At 35.1% G+C, this 17,861-nt stretch overlaps 1 protein-coding gene across 1 annotated transcript in view; it reads right to left on the bottom strand.

The window, feature by feature from the left end:
- VRK1 (VRK serine/threonine kinase 1) overlaps positions 1–17,861 on the bottom strand; it is a 146,054-nt gene that overhangs the window by 77,999 nt on the left and 50,194 nt on the right. Inside the window, exons 2-3 of the mRNA XM_036753066.1 lie at positions 4,575–4,739; positions 2,155–2,210 (exon numbers count right to left, since the gene is read on the bottom strand). Of these exons, the coding sequence (XP_036608961.1) occupies positions 2,155–2,210; positions 4,575–4,734 (216 nt within the window). The 5' untranslated portion in view covers positions 4,735–4,739. The remainder of the gene's footprint in view (positions 1–2,154; positions 2,211–4,574; positions 4,740–17,861) is intronic.

The raw sequence follows: 17,861 nt of genomic DNA, 5'->3' as shown, positions 1-17,861 counted from the left end.
TCAAAAAGTTCACCAAAATAAGAATTTTTTTTCTCCTCAAAGTAGTGAAACTCTAATAGGTAAAGCTACTGACATACCAGAACTGTTTCCTATTTATTTGGAAACAAATGTATATCTCCAAATATTTTATGCTTGTTTCAGAAGAGCCGATCTGCTTATTTGTGAATAGGCACTTTTTTTACAAAGGCATATATTTATGACGATGACATGTATGAAAAGGGGCCATAGGATATTCAGTACTTATATTACTTCTTGAAAAAGCAGCTTTCACAGTCATTATCACAAGTATATTTTTCAGCACATACATGAAACAAAGCAGTATAGCAACACAGAATCAGTTCTTTAAAGAATAGAATTCTGTAACATCATACATCTGAAATGTAGTGAGCTTCATTTCCCTAATTCACAAGGTCTTTTTACATTCTGATAAGAAATTTATTTAATAGTATAAATGTATTTCTGCAGTAAGTACTCACAAGAAACAGAGATGAAAGATATGGTGTCTGCTTTCAAACACCAATCTATAAGTGATAACCATGTTATTTTTAAATATATGGAATATTTGCATTCCAGCAAAATTAGCTGCAAAATAAAATTATTTTATTGATAAGTTTTCTTTGGCTCCTATTTATAATGTAGGAGATCGATTCTGGGGCTTGTTAGGTTGAAAGGAGTTATATATAGAAAGCAGAGTTAGAATTAACAAGAACTAAGTTAAATGAACAGTAGGTATCAGAGTCTATGTTAGAATAAGGTCAGTTTCTTTAGTGAAATATTGTGAAGTAAATATTTTCTGTCTAAAACTTGGGAATTATCTTGTTTGTGATCATTTTAAAAATCACATCAAAAATGAGTTTAGCTATAAGATTCAGCAACACCAATCTTTTTCCCCTACAAAGTTAAACTGATATCTGGTTATGAAAAGGATATTAGCTTGCTAAAATAACTATCCTGTTTTAGTTTGTGTGGGTTCTTTTAAAAAATTTTAGTTGACATTCATCTTAAATCATTCTCATTATGCCACATTTTAAGAAGATAAGCAAACTAGCACACATACAGGAGGGGTGGAAGACTACAGAACATGTCACAGAAAGACCAGCTGAAAAACAGAATTATTAAGGGAACAAAGATAACTATTTTCAATTGATAAAAAATCTAACATGTGGAAAAGATTACATTTGTTTTACTCATCCCCAGGATGGAACTAGAAGCAGTGGGGGAAGGTATCAAACATGTAGATTCTGGTTTGATCTAAGAAAAAACTTCCTAATCAGAGCAATTCAAAAGTGAAATCGGCATCCCTAAAGGTCTTCAAGTGAAGGCTAAACAACTATTTGTCAGAAATAAAATGGGATGGCTTTCCAAGTATAGTTTGGATTAGATGGCTTCTGAGTTCCTTTACGAATCTGAGATTCAATGTCTCTATGAATCAGGCTATTCTTTAAATAAACAGAAGGGTGAGAAATAGGGAAAGCTTTCATAACCTTAGGCTTGCAAATGTTGAGAAGTATCAAATAACAGTTAACAAAATTTAACTTAGATTCTAGTGGGTAAAAATACACTATTGGCAGTTCAAAACGTTCTCTGAATGTATTCAAAACCTACTAAAATACTAATAGTTATCAAAAGCAAATTATTTTCACATAGTCATCCCAAAGAAGATTTAAGGAGACCACAATAATTATACATTATTAAATCTACGAAATTTTTTTAAGAGTCTTTGAGAGGGTCACTAAAAAAGAAAAAGACTAAATGGAAGATAAGAAGCATATACAACATGAAATATGATAAAGTTCTAATCCAAATTTTTTCATTGCTTTCATTTTGTTGAACTAAATTTAAAAGAGTTTCTCTTTTATTTCAAAGGGCTAAAGGAAAAAGAAGTAACAATTTCTAATACACTAACTACATTCCTGTCTACCTCAGGCTTAAGACTTTTTAATGGCACTAATCTAATTCAAGAGGTAGGACAGACTTTTAAACTCGTTACTTAAAACTATAAAGGTCTATTTTTGTCTCAGGAGACATTTATGATTCATACTAAACATATAATTTTACAGTTAAATTAATTCCAATTTATTTCAAGCTATTTCACAAGACATATCTATTACTTAATGACCAGAAAAGAATAAATCAATTAAAATATTTTCTTACCACTTTTATAACACAGGGGGCATCACTGCCAACCGACTTTGAAGAATTAGTATCAGCTGTTAAAAAAAATTAAATATATCATATCAGAATAAAAGGTATAACCTTCAAGAGAAGGTGCCATTAACATGTATATATATTATGGTCTGTACAACTTTATCCTCCCTACAAAACCAAATAGAAAAGAACTGAGTAAATAGTTCAAGATGCTTATTCCAAATCTTAAACTCCATTCTCCTGCCAACTAAAAGGTCTCTGTCATTTTATTTCTTATAGAAATAGCCCCCCTAAAGAGCGATAATTATAACAATGATAATAATAATAATAATAAAATTGTCTATATCACATAAAAGCAAACACTTTCCATCATTTAGGAAGTAACATTCCAAGGAAGACTATATCATTTACTCTTCACACCAAAGAGGGAGCTTTTTAGTCCCAAAGATGGTTGAAATGGACAGATGGGAGAGGTCTGAGCTCCTTAAGGCATAGCCCCAGGAAACATGTCACTTAGTGCTTAAGTGATGAAGAAAACATGGTCAGATTTAAAAAAAAAGGTGGGGGGGGGGGATTTAGTTTATAAAAGATAGACAATGTGAAGTTGAAATAGTTGCACAAAGTAGCAATACAACTTGGCTGAGGGAGAGGGGCATGAGAAAAAAGTACCCAAGATTGAATTTTGCAGAATCATATCTCCCCCTCCAGGCTGATTAAGGTTGACAAAAATGTTTATCTAGAACTGACTCTAGATTTCAAAAATATTTCATAGTGTGTCTAAATATTAAAATACTTTACACACTTTCTGACAGCAAATGTTACAAAAGAGCTAGCATGAACAGAGGTCACTTGATGTGACAAAGGTTACAAACTAAGAAAGTACAACCTCCTAATTTCCAGCTTATTGATTTGACCCTACTCAGAACAATTTTACCTACACAAAATTGAAAGGGGCAAGACTATCTTTAGAGTAGGGCTTTTTAACCTGGAGTCCATAAGGGTTTTTTTTTAATATTTTGATAACTGTAGTTTAATATAATTGGTCTCCTTTGTAATTCAATGTACCTTACGCATTTGAAAACATTATTCTGAGAAGTCCACATATGCTTCTATACTTACAATGGGGTCCGTGACAAAAAACAGTCAGGAACACCTGCTTCAGAGCAAATATCCTTTTGCAGAAGACATTATTTATCCTAATCCTTGTGAAGACAATTAAATACACCTGGCTGATATATGTCTTTGCCCTCATCAAACCTTGATATGGAATAAAGTTCTTGAAAATTCTCCTTGAATCATGTTCCTCTTTCAAAAGCTAGATAGATCACTAGGAGTATCCTTTGCCCCCTTCAAAGAGGCACAAAACTGGTAACTACTAAGTTGATTAGGGGAAAATCTGACATTTCTTATGTAAAGGTATTAATCAACTTCTCAAAGTCTGTAGACAATGCAGATTATGGTAAGAGGAAAATTAGGAACAGAAATAACCTACTATACCCAATAGGAACCTATATTCTTAATCCTTTTCTCAGCCAAACTCCTTGAAAAAGCCCTCTACATTTACTGCCTTCATTCCTCTCCTTTCAACTCTTCTCTTATTCCTCTGCAATCCAGCTTTTGAATACATCACTCGACTGAAACTGCTCACTAGATCCTACCATTACCACCAGCTACACTCCTATATCTCTCCTCCATTTCTCCCCTGAAATAAATAAAAGCTTTCTGAAGTTAGGGATTGCTTCAATTTTGTCTTCATATCTTTAGGGTTTAGCAGAGTACTTGGAATAGTCTCTTAATAAATGCTTGTTAAATGACTTGCACTATATACCTCATAGGCTGTGAGGAAAGCATTTTGTGTACAAAAAGTGCTACATAAAAGTTAATTATTAATGTGATTATCACTACCAAATACTCTTGTTAATGTAGGCAATATCGGAAGCAATCAGATTAAAAAAAATTTTTTAAAAAGGTTTTTAATGTGCAGGGTCCAAGGGCTCCACAAGGGGTCTCTTCAGGATCCTTAAAAAAATTAGACCATCTCCAAACTTCACTGCCTTTAATTATATTAGCTGTTTGTTTTCTTTATATGATACCAAACATACTATAAGTTTATGTTTACCCTAAAGCCACTGATCTCACAGATGACAAAATACCAAAGATAAACTTTTACATCTCAATGACTTAAACAAACAGGACCTTCTTTACCAACTCCACCGTAGAGACATCTATTTCAATGTAAACTCACAATGTTTACTACAGTTGTTCAGCCACATCTGTAATTGTTCCACTTTCTGGACCACCAATTGATAAGAAAAAAAATTATTTAGGATGTGTGTGTGTGTGTGTGTGTGTGTGTGCGTGTGTGTATGCATGCATATATATACAAACACACATACTTATTTATGTATTTAAGACCATAAACTTACCGAGATATATGCAACCAAAACCACCTTGACCAACAGGTTGTCCTACTTTCCATTCCTTTTTGGTCAGGTCAATTAAAACTTCCCCTACTGCAAACTGTTCTGCTAGCTTTCTCCGAGCTGGACCTTTTTTTGCAGGTTGTGATGTTTTCACACGAGGCATTTTTACTATAAAACAAAACAAAGTCTATTAAATTAAGTTTCAAGCTCTAAACAGGCTCAAATTATTTTTCTTAGTAAATGTTTCCAGGCAACAAAATGGACTGTTAAAATTTCTACTATCTCTTAAAATTTCAAAATGGAAGTTAGTTAATTCTGGATTATAATATTGGCTTAGAACCTAGCCAGTTCAACTTTTAGGCCCTGGAAGAAAAACACTTGACTAAAACAATCTATTCAGTTACTTTCAAGAAAATATGCAATTATGATGTTTTTAGTTCATTCACATTTATCTCCATTAATTCAATGTTTTGTGCACTATAGTATGATAATCTTTCATTAGTTAAAATTGTTACTTTTGGCCAAATAGACATAAACAACTAACAGCGACACAATGAAGTTTTACAAGGAAAAAGATATCTGTGACTAAATATACATCAAGGAGAAGTTGAAAAAATTGGTAATGTCATACTTTCTTAATGTTTCCTACTTTTTTTAAAGATTATTTCATTTTTTTAAGATAGAAGTTCAGCTCAGAATCCAGTAAGTTTGGTTTTGTGGTGTACTAGAAAGATATTAGATGAGTAAACTGAGAAATAACAATTCTAGTCCTGGCTCTATACTAATTAGGTATGGGATCTAGAAAAAACCCTGAAATTCAAAGACTAAAAAAAGATCAAGAAATCCAATAAAGAATTACAGGTAGTGACATCTCTCACCCCAAAACTACAATTGGGCCAAAGTCCACAGACAATTGGAAAAGGGGTCCTGCAAGCATATCAAGCAACGATATGACCAGAGATGAGATATGTATAGCATAGAAGATTCTTTATCTTGAGGCAGCAAGAGTAGGGGAAGAAAACTACAGTTTCTGGGAATAACAGCAAGCAGCCTGGTGCCTTAGTATTACTGAGACATCTCAGGCCTGATACTCCTAATATTCTATGCTGAGATGCCACGGAGTCATGAAGATCCAGTGCTCTGAATAGCAAAGATATAAAGATCCAAGCTGGGAGAGTTGGGGTAGGAGTAGTTAAATTCTGAGAGGTCAAGGTCTGCACTAGAACCCAGGAGACTCTGGGTGAGACCAAGAAATGCCTACCAATCCACCCAAAAGTGCAGTAGGCATGGAACTTAGACCTGGCACAAAGTTTCAATTCAGGAAGTGACATAAAGAGATGAGTGAAACCAAAGACACAAATAATTTCAGATTTTTTTTTCTATTTGACAGGTTTTACTAAATTGTTTTCTCCTCTTTTTTTTCCTTTATTTTTTAAATTCATTTTTAAAAGAGATGGACTTCTGGGATGGGAAAATGGGAAGGTGGAGGGATGCAAAGGGAAATGCAATCAATGTAAAAAATGAAGGATATAAAAAGGTTTTTACAGTATCAGTAAAAAATATTTGCGTATATGAAAGGTGGCATTTGAACCAAGATCTTCCTGGTTTTGAGGTCAACTCTCTATTATACAACACTATCTCTCATGGGAAACATAACGCAAAATTTAAAAAAAAATTCTTAGGTAGAAGTTATAATAAGGTATTTCACCTCTACTTCGAAAAGTTCTATGCTGTAAACTTTAGAATGTTAATGAAATAAAATATTAATGTGCTACAGCTGTAGCAATACTGTTGCTACAGAATAATTAAAAAGTAACATAGATCCAATGGGACCACCATGTTGTATGTCTTCATGTGTTTTTACTTTTTATTTTTAGTGAAAAGGAAACACCTAAAATAAATGCAAATGATCGTATTTCCTTTAAAAAATGGAATAACTTGCTAGACCAACATTCAAGAAATTGAAACTAAGAACAGGCATATTGGTGATATAACTTGAATCGCCTAATCTCTTGAAAATTTCTTTTTCATCAAATCACTTTTAGGTACTATCTACCACACAATTTTGTTAATTTTCCTTTAAAAAAATTTTTTTTTACTGTATCTTTAAAAACTTTTTATGTCTCTTATTTTCTACATTGCCTACAATTCCTTCTGCATCCTTCCATCTCCCCACTTTCCCAACCCAAAAGGTCATCTCTTTTTAAAAAGAATTTTAAAAATAAAGAAAAGATTAAAAAGATGAGAAAATTCTAGCAAAACCTATCAAAAGAAAAAAAATCTGACATTATTTTCAGTGTTCCACAGCCACTCACCTCCACAAAGGAGTCGGGGCTAGGTTTGTTTTCTCAGCCTCTTTTGGGGGCCAAGCTTGTTTGTAGTTTTGGAACATTAGCTTTCAGTTGTTTGCTGTTGTTCTTTTCATTTACATTGTTGTAGGTTGTTCATAAAGTTCTTCTGGTTTTGCTTACTTTACTTTGCATCATTTCAGGTAAGTCTTTCCCTGCTTCTCTTTTTCCATAATATCCCTTTCTTGTAGGACAGTAACATTTCATACTCATATTCACTTGTACATACTGGTGGTGTGACTCTGGGTAAGTCACTCAGCCATTCAGTACTCTAAGCAATTCTCTAAGATTCTTAGTGGCAGAGAAGGGATTGGTCTGCATTGGTAAAAGAGTTTCCTTATCAATGAGTTCCTATTATTCTAAGTGAAATCTTAGGTCCAGTCCCTATCCTGACCTTACATTTCCAGTCAGTAATGGGAGGTTCGACATTCAGAAAATCTTAAGTAGCTTTTAAACCAAATCCCTCAAAACAATATAATACAGCTTACCTTAAAATAACTAAAATACATATTTCACATACCAAAGTTGATACATTTATGTCCCATGCTGCACTACCTCATCAAACTGTCAAGATTCAGTCTCCTCATTGACTATTAGTAATTCGTTGTAAGTTAAGGTATTTTCAAATTACTTTAAAATGTTTTTTTTTTGTCTTCTCTATAACTCAGCAAAGTGATTAGAATATCTTTTGTATTTTTCTGGAATTTCCTGCCAAGGGAAATGACAGGAATACTTGAGTTTTATATGAAACAATTCTAATTTTCTACTCAATTTCTGGTCTACAATATAAGCCCTATGTTTTTTAACTATAAATTTTTCTTCTCTAAATTAAGCTGTTTGTCTTTGTTTTCAGTTTTCGTCATGTAGCCAGATAATTGAAATTGATTGTTGTGATTAATGATGGTTTGGAACGACTTTCTTTCTTTCCTAAAATAGTCCCAAAGAATGACTGTCGTCTCTGTCACTCTGCTGAATACTTAAATCACTGGTGCTAAAAGTAACAATCAGCACGATATAAAAACTAGGAAAGGGGTGTGCTTGTCAAAGAACATGTCCAGTAACAAAGTCACTGTCACCTTTGAAAAGATTACTGAAAGTACAGTTCCATTTATCTTTTTTATTACGGAATATGCTCAGTTCCGTGTTCAACACATACCTGAGAGAGCACAGGGAACAACTCTTGTCCAACCCTGACTCATCTGTACCTATCCATGGCCATGCCCCTGACTTCTTTAGATCAGTTTCCAACACCTGAACATAAGGACTCATTCATTCAACCTTCAACCCTGCCATGCACATGCACGCATACACACACACACCACACACACACACACACACACACGCATCCCTTGAAAACAGCCCTGGATGCAGGTGCAGGTGTAGCACCACCACCACCATCACAGCACTTTAAGGATCATCGTACCAATATTCGCTCCTCATGAAAATCAGCATCTGAATCTCTGAAAACACCAGAAAGAGGGGTCAGGATAACAGCATCCTATTTGTTAAAGGCTGCCAATCCCCAAGTGGTATAATGGGAAAAGCAATGGATTTAAAGTCAGAGGATTCTAGCTGAAATATGGACTCTATCATTCTAATTCTCTACACCTCAATTTCCTCATATATAATGTCAGGGTTGGACCATATAACCTCCATGGTCCCTTTGCAGCTGCAAATCTGTGATATTCTGCAATCCTGAGACAGTCTATGCAGATGTCTAACTCTTAAATTCACTTTCTAGATCTAAATCAACAGTCCTATAATATCCTATGCATATGCCCTACTCTCCCTCATGACCCTTGATCCCTCATTTTCACTGAAATCCACTCTCAAAATAACTATACTGCCATCTAACTCTGTACTTTCTATACCAATTCTGTCCCCAGATCATGATCATCTGCCCTAGGAGTACTCATAGTGCCATGACGAAAGTGCTAGATTTGGAGTCAAATGATCTAGAGTCAGATGCCAACTAACTGTGCAATCTTGGGCAGGTCATCTAATTTAAGAGATTGGACTAGATGACTTCTCAATCTCCCTTCCATCTCTTAAATTCATAATTATCTTAGTACTCTGCGTTCCTCTGGACTCCTCTGACCCGGGAGGATTCTAGAACAGAATCTTCCAGTCTGCTGTCACAACTCTAAGCTCAGATCTATTTCCAGAATTCCCCCTCAAGAAATCTTCTGCTGAGTTAATGCAATTCTTAGCCCTGAGGACTCACTCCACACTGAAAACTAGAACAAAGACAATTAGACTTAAACTGTCAGAAACATAAAGTTGAAGTGAATCTTAAAGAACATCTAGTATTCTTGATAATTAATCCCCTTTGCAACTTTCCTAAGAATAATTCAGCTTCTACTTAATGACCTCTAGGGACAGAGAACTCAGTATCTCCAAAGAGAAAATACGGGGGGGGGGGGGGTAATAGAGAGAGAATATGTGGAGTATGCTTACATATGTGTGTGTATATGTGTGTGTATGTATATATATATATCATATATATAAACATGTGTGTACATGTACCATAAGATTCCTTGAAAGATGTAACAGATAACACTATTGAATCCTCCTAATATATATCAATGAATTATATATCAAATGAGGTAAAAATATGCTTGCCAGCAGTGTCTATATCAGTCATGGAGGATATCTGGAATACTATGCAAATGGAAGCGGTATACAGACAGTATGGTTTTCCAGGTTCCTATTTGCAGATAACATAGGGCTGAGATCTTCAAGCCCTGAAATACTGCAATCTCCTAAATGTGTGCCCACAATCACTTAACAGAGTTTGGCCTAACCATCCAAACAGAAAAGTCAAGTGGATGAAGAATATCTATCATTCAGACTATGACATGCAGTTGGATCAGTATATATCTTACAGAGAAACTACCTATGGACAATAAGCTAAGGGGAAAATCAAACAGAAGGAGGAAGAGAATGGGCTGAATTACATCTGGGAAATTGAATAATGTTCTTAATGACCCCAAACTTCTCCCTGAAGCAAAGCACTCATCTTTTAAATAAGAATATTCTTCCAGTGGTGCTGTATAGTGGTGACACGTCATGTAATGCCACAGCTTCCAAAGAATTAAAGTTGCAGGTCACCTAATGAGCGATGGAGGGGTACATTTGGTCATAAACTAGGCTCCAGCATATATACCCAACAAAAAAAATGCAATGAAATTATCAGCAAAATGTAAAGCTGGAAAAAAGTGAGCTAATGAGGTAGAGACAAAACAAGATAACTAAGACACAGTCAATATGCTCCATAGGTACCCATATAACATCCCAAGATTCAGAGGAAGGCCCCCAGCACCACTGTTTGGCACACCCTCCCTCCATGGAAGATTCATGGGGTAATATGGACAAGAGTTTCATAGTATCATTAAATGGGTTACTATAAGGAGGTCTACATTGGGTATAAATGAGTTACATTGGCATCGGTAATATTACAAGTCCATCTCAAGTTGATACTGACATATGAAATCAATAATTACGGGAGGATGAAGGGAGGAAACAACTCTTCACCAAGATAAACATCCCTAATTCCTAATCCCTTATATACATTTGTGATGTTATTACTTACAAGAGGCAGAAAAATAAGTTAATTTTTTTCTTTCAATAAGCTTTTATTAAAAATATTCCTAGTAAAAATACCCAATATACAAAAGATCTATTATTTTCATCATCCCTATTCCTGTTGACAGCATCAATATATTTTCAGGCTCTCAGGTTTACGACCTCTGTGACACCTGATTATTCACTCTCATTCATCCCACATATATAATAAGTTGCCAGATCTTGTCATTTCTACCTCAACATACCTTTCAAATGTGATTTTTTTCCCCTCCACCCACAGTCACTCCAAGAGTTCAGGCTCTCATCACCCCTTGCAATAGCCTCCTTAAGGCAGGCCTGTCTTAAATCTTTCCCCACTCCAATGCTTCGTCTATACAGCTACCAGACTGATTTGCCTAAAAGACAACTCTGACCACAGAACTCCAGTCCCCCTTCTAAATAAACTCCAGTGGTCCCCATTATCTCTAGAATTGAACCCATTACTCTTCCTTCATGCCATTTTATATTTTTCTGTTTCATGGATTATCATGAGATAGAATTCGTTACCACATAACCTGGGGCCACTGGTGATGAGCTAGTCCTCAAAAAGCAGACCAAGTCTGTTGACAGGACATATTCAGATCATTCTCCAATTTCTTCTTCTCTTACCTCCATCCTGAACGTTCATAACTTCAAACTTAACTTGCCTAAAAGCAAACCCTTCTTCTCTCTCTTGACCCCACACAATCTCTTTCCTTCATATTTAGCCATTTCTGACAGTGATACTATCATTCTGCCAATCCCACAAGTTCAAAACTCTGAGGTCATAATCGATCCTTCTTACTCTTCTCACACCTAACAATCTCTACATGCTGCCAATTCTTTCTTTATAATATTTTTCAAATCTGACTCACCTTTCTAGTCTCATTTCCATTACCAACGTTTAGTTGTTAATAAGCTCAACAGAAACAAAAAATGTGACATTCCTGCTAAAAAGCTAACACTCTCCTATGGCACATTAATATAAGCGTAGGGTCCGTATAAATGTAAACAATCATCCCATTATACTCTGAAGCAGATCAAATTAAAATACTGTATTCAATTCTGGGTACCACAATTTAAGCGAGAACCTGACAGACTCAAGTACATACTAAGATGGTGAGAGATTTCAAAATTATGTTACACAGAAAAGTTTAAAGAACTGGAAACATTTAGAATAAACAAGGCAAAAGGTTTAATGACTCTGAGAGGGATCTTGAGGAGGGGAGTCTTGGCTTGGGTGACAAGGATGCCTTGGGTGGCACTGCGGTACAGTAGAGAATGAAGGAATGGAAGAGTCAAAAAATCTGCGTCAAATCCCAAATCTGCCACTTACTACCTATGTGACCTTGGACAAGCTATAACTTCTTTGGGCTTCAGTTTCCTCACCTATAAAATTAGAGGATTACATAATACGGCCTCTGAGGTCCCTTCTACATCCCAAATTATGATCCTACAATCTCGTCTAACTCTTACTATTGTATGATTCAGGTCTTCATCACCTCACATCTGTTAAAATACCTTCCTCACTACTATCTATTTAACTATGTCCTATAATTCCTTCAAGATTTATCTGAAGCTCCTCCTTCATGAAACCCTGCTTTCTCAATGGCTCTATACAGACCCTCCTGTCTTTGCTGTTTCCTCTGATTATCATATGACTCATTTCATATTCAGCATATGCAATAATACACTTATACAAAAAGTGGAAAGGACTTGAAGGTATAAGACAAGAGGTTAAATCCTGGCTCTACCACTTATCTATTGTATAACTATGGAAAAATCCCTTAACCTTCTCTTTGTCTCAGTTTTCTTATCTATAAAACTTAGCTAAGATTACAGGATTGTTGTAAAGTCAACAAGTATTTATTGAACCCTAATTATATGTCACACATTGTGCTAAGCACTGGGAAAACAGAAACAGTTCCTGCCCTCAAAGAATTCACAATTTAATTGGGGGGTCCGGGGGAGGAAGGAAGAAACACAAACCATTATCTTACGTTCAGTCAAGACATGTATGTGTGTAGGAGAGATAGATAGATAGATAGACAGACAGACAGATAAATAGATAGATAGATAGATGGAGACAGGTATGAGATAACTTGGAGTAACTTCAAAGGAAAGGTAGTAGTAGCATTAAGGGGGACCAGGATTCTTGCAGAAGGTAGGATTTTAGCTGAGACTTGAGGAAAGCCAGGAGACAGAGGTGAAAATTCCAGGTATGGAGGACACCCAGTTAAAATGCATGAGATAAAAGTATCTTGTACAAGAAAAAGCAAGGAGATCAGTCATTGGATCCCAGAGTATGTGGTGTGAAGTAAGGTATATGAAGACTGGAAAGGTAGGAAAGGGCCAGGTTATGAAGGACTTTAAAAGTCAAACAGGTGGCACAGGGAATACAGCACAAGACCTGGGAGTCAGGAAGATACTCGAATCTGCCTCAGACGCCTTACTAACTGTGTGACACTGGGCAAGTCACTTAGCCTATCTGTGCCTCAGTTTCCTCATCTGTAAAATAGGGAGAAAAGCATCAAACTCACAGGGTTGTTGTGAGGATGAAATGAGTTAACATATGTAAAGCATCTTGCAAACTTTAAAGCACTATATAAATGCTAGTTAATATTATTTTATATTTGATCCTAGAGATAATAAGAAAACCACTAGTGTTTATTGAATAGGGCAGTGACATAGTCAGACTTGCGCTTGGGGAAAGTATCTCTGACAGCTAAGTAGAGAATGAACCAGAATGGAAAGAGTGTCAGGGCAGGGAGGCTGACAAGAAGGCTACTGCAACAGTTCGGATATTAATTGATAAGGGCCTGCAACAGGGTGGTGGCAGAGTCAGAGAACAGACAGGAGAATATATGAGATGTTGTGAAGGTAGAACTGCTAAAACTTGGCAAAAAGACTTTGGGAAAAAATTATCCTTACTGTGAAAAATATTTATGTATATGTGTTCTCTATCCATCTAAACATGGGTTGGTTGTTGTCCTTAATGCTTTAAAAGGACCCCAATGACAATCACTATATTGGGGTCAAGGTAGAGTGTGTCTGATAGTCCAAAACGAGCTTGGAAGGGTCTACCACAGGTCAGGCACCAAAAGTCCATATGAATATCTGCAGTTTCTCACATTTCGTTTGAGCTTCTGCAATTCAGCTTTGTGCATAGAGCACAGCACCTTCTTTGATCTAGACATAATAAGCCTTTCAAGGGATGTCCATCTAGACATAGTGAGCCCTTTAAGAGAAAGGGCAATGCCATATCTCACTATATCCCAATGAACAATGTCAATATATTTGATGATGATGAAAGGAAAATCTTACTGGACAGTTTTCATGCTAGTCTTCTACAAAGATTGCAATGCTTAGTGATACTACTGAAATCAATCTTTAAATGCTGAAGACCATTCATAATACTAGCTACATTAAATTCAAGAAAAAGGTGAACCATTTTATTACATATTTTTTTATGGTGCCTTCCTTAGCCTTCCTGACTAAGGATGCAAGTAGAAAATATAAAATCACTTAGATTCATCAGAGGCTATATATTGGTTTTAAAAGACACTTCTTATAGGTGTGGAAAGGATCTTTTTTCTTTACCTGGACTAATTCATTCTAAACTGAGAAATCATTTTGAAACTGGGAGGGAAAAAAAGCTTGTCAAAAAATATTTCACTAAATTCATGAATAACAATACAGGAAATATTAAAGAAGATAATTGATAACTCCTTTCACAACATACACCCTAGCTTATACATCAAAAGAGAGTAGCAAGATGATCATGAATCTCACCTAATGTGGCAAGGTTTCTCTTATGCAAAGCTCTACTTTTTATTTTCATAATAATAAGGAGAAAAGGGGAAGTGAAAATTGAAATGTCAACATTTTCAGTATCTCCTTTTCACTTCACAATATTTCAAAGGATGCATAACTTTATTGATCTGGCTATTCCCACATGGTGCAGACCACAATCCAGCAACACTTCCTCATTCTGAGTAAATCCATGTCCTCCCACAACTTCTCACTAAAAAATCTATCCAATGTGGTTGAAGCCTTCCAGGTCTTTTAACATTCCAAGGCAAGTAGGTGGTACAGTCAATAGAGAACTGGACCTGAAGTGAGGAAGAACCCGAGTTCAAATCCAGGGTCAAGTCACTTACTAGTTGTATGACCATGGCTAAGTCACTTAACCTGTCTCAATCTTTTCAACTATAAAATGAGGATCATAATACTGCCTACTAAACAAGACTGTTGTGAGGATCAAATGAGATAATATCTGGAAAGCACTTGGTACAATGCCTGGAACACAGAAGGTGCATATTATTTACTCCCTTCCCACAGTAACAGTCTTCACTCTTGTGGCCATCCCAACACCATTCCTAATAATACAATGGAAAGAGCACTGCCTAGGGGGATGGACACCTGGATTCCAATTCCACCTGTGCTGCTTACCTGTGTGACTTTGGTAAAGTCATTAAACCCATCTAATCCTCAGTTTCCTCATCTATAAAATGAAGGGATTGGGACTAGAAGACCTTTGACCTCCAGACAGCTCTAGGTCTATGACTCTGTGTTATCTTTACTTCACAAAAGTTTTACCCTATTGCTTCACTAGGATGACCCAGCATCCTCAAACATTATGCCAGTGGAGTTGGAAGTGATAATCTGATTCAATTTCCTCATTCTACTGTTGTGGAAACTGAAGACTAGAAAGGTACGTAAGGTCATAAAGATAGATCATGAAAGAGTTAATATTAGAATGAAAGTCTCCTGACTCCTGGTCCATAAGCAGTATGGACTTGTAAACTTCAGAAAAAGTAAAAATAAAAGACAATTAATTTAAAATGCTTCAAATATATATCTTGAAAAAACTCAAACTTATCCCTGTAGTAATAAAATGTATGTTAAAGGATGCTCTGTTTTAAAATATACTGCTATTAAATTGCACCTTTGGTGATTTGTTTTTGTTTAAATCAAATTTACTCATGTTACTAATATAATTCACAGATTTTCAATATAAAACTAAGTTATTCTACTATTTAAAATGACTACTTCTCTTCTTCCTCAGAGCATGTAAACTGAGGAAATTCAAAGGCACGAATCAATCTACATTGCTATTAGACTCAAGCAATCGCTTACTAACATATTATACGTTAGCATGTTCACCAAAACTTAATTGTAAACAAAGGAATTATGATCCTAAAGTTATTAGTACATAAAGGAAGCTTGCAACTGAACATATTCAAAGAGAATTTCAGTGGTAAACTTTTACATCTAAAACAATACGCTAAAATTAAATCTCAATGAATGTAAAATGGTCTCCAATTTTTAGATACTATTCCAAGCATTTTGCTATGAATGTTAAAATTGTACTCTACCATAATTTTTGTCACAAAACTTCATTTCAATAGATGTATTTGTCACAATACAGTATTGTAAGTATTTAAACAAATGGCATTTGAAAAGTCCTAAATGCATATCTGAAAGAGAAATTTGGTAATTTTGGTCTTTCTTTTTCTGTTACTGAAAGTTGAAATGATCAAAACAAGACCATTCATACATCCTAAATATCAAAGAAATTATTATATCTAAATTAGGAAATTACGATGTATTTAAAGGTGCTTTATTTCCCTATTTATTATATGATTAATCATAAAATTTATTAAGAATCACAGAATGCAGAGTTGGAAAATATCAAAAGGGTTCTCTAATACAATTCCTATCCCCCCCTAAACTATATATCCATTACCTCCCAGCAAGTGATCATTCTCTACATAAAGGCCTCATAACCCTTTTCAAATAGAGTAGAAATCTGCTTCCTTGTTACTACCCCTTGGTCCTAGTCTGCTTTCTGGGATTGATCAGAACACATTTAATCACTCTTCCACATGAAAGCACTTCAAATATTTGAACACAGCTGCCACGAATACAATGTTGGTGGGGCTGTGGAAAGGCAGACACAGTAACTACTTGCTGGAAGCTATGAAATGGAAAACATTTTCAAATTAAATAAGAAGTTACTAATTTGTTTATTACCTTTCACTCAGAGATCCCAATATTCATTTTATATCCCAAGGAGATAAAACCCACAGATACTCTAAGATTCCCAGATAGACAGATAGAGAAAGAGAGATAGACAGATTGACAGACAAATAAAGCTTGGAACCAAATATGTCCAAACAGAGTTTCAGTGGCAGAAAAACATCTGAAACAATACTCCAAAATTAACAAATTTGAATATAAAATGGTCTCCACTTTCTACATGCCATTCCAAATATTTTGTTGTGAATATTAAAATTACACTGCATTGTAATTTTTGTTACAAAACTTTATTTTAATAAATAGATGCATGTCACAGTGCAGGATTGTAAGTACAGTATTTAAAATTACACATATACACACATGTGTGATATATATAATATATATATAATATAATATATAATAGTGCAGAGCACTATTATTCCCAAGGGAGAAATGTATCTAAGATTAAGAAATGCCTAAACAAATTGTGGTATATCCATATAAATGAATATGACTGTGCTAGTGTGGCAAAACCAACAAAACTTTAACTTGTGCAATACTTCCCATATCATCTTCTCTCTATAATTTCATACCTCTTTCTTATATTAATGTATAAATTTACATATATACTATTTATTATCTTCATATGCAAGCATAATTCATATCTATTTATATTTATACAAGACCTTTTATCCCCTTTTTACAATCTTTGTATATGAGCAGTTTATTTTTCTTCTCATAAGGAATATGAATTATCATTTCACATTCAAAATCCCAGAGTGGAGGGAGGAAGGTACATAAGCACTTCTATAAAGCTCCTGATTCCTCATTTGAGAAAACAACCTAAGGTCATTCTCCTGGCACCTGCCAGATACTTGGCATGTATATTGTGTTAATTGTCCTTTGCATTTTGCTTTGACCTCCAAAATAAGCCAAGAAGATACCCTCCAATATAACTTCATGTAAAGTGTCCATCTAGACACAGATGGTTCCATAGCAACAGGCATATTAGAAAAGAGACTTTATGCCTGCCTACACACACACACACACACACACACACACACACACAGTTGGTTAACTTTGAGTAAATCAATAAACATTCTACTCCCATAGTCTCATACCCCTCAAGCAATTACTGTCCTCAAAGATCCCAGAGCAGAGATGATAAAGCAAAGACAGCAGATAATGTTTTGATCCTCAACAATCATCATCTTGGAACTAATGAAAATGAGAGACAATGTCTAATACGTATCAGAGAGGAACTTTGCCGATACAAACAAGAAAGTTGGGAAATCATCATTGTAAATGCCACAATACA

The sequence above is a fragment of the Trichosurus vulpecula genome, chromosome 3 (assembly GCF_011100635.1).
Source record: "Trichosurus vulpecula isolate mTriVul1 chromosome 3, mTriVul1.pri, whole genome shotgun sequence".
Lineage (NCBI taxonomy): Eukaryota > Metazoa > Chordata > Mammalia > Diprotodontia > Phalangeridae > Trichosurus > Trichosurus vulpecula.
Note: the sequence above shows the minus strand (reverse complement) of the source record. Positions and strands in the feature narration are given on the sequence as shown.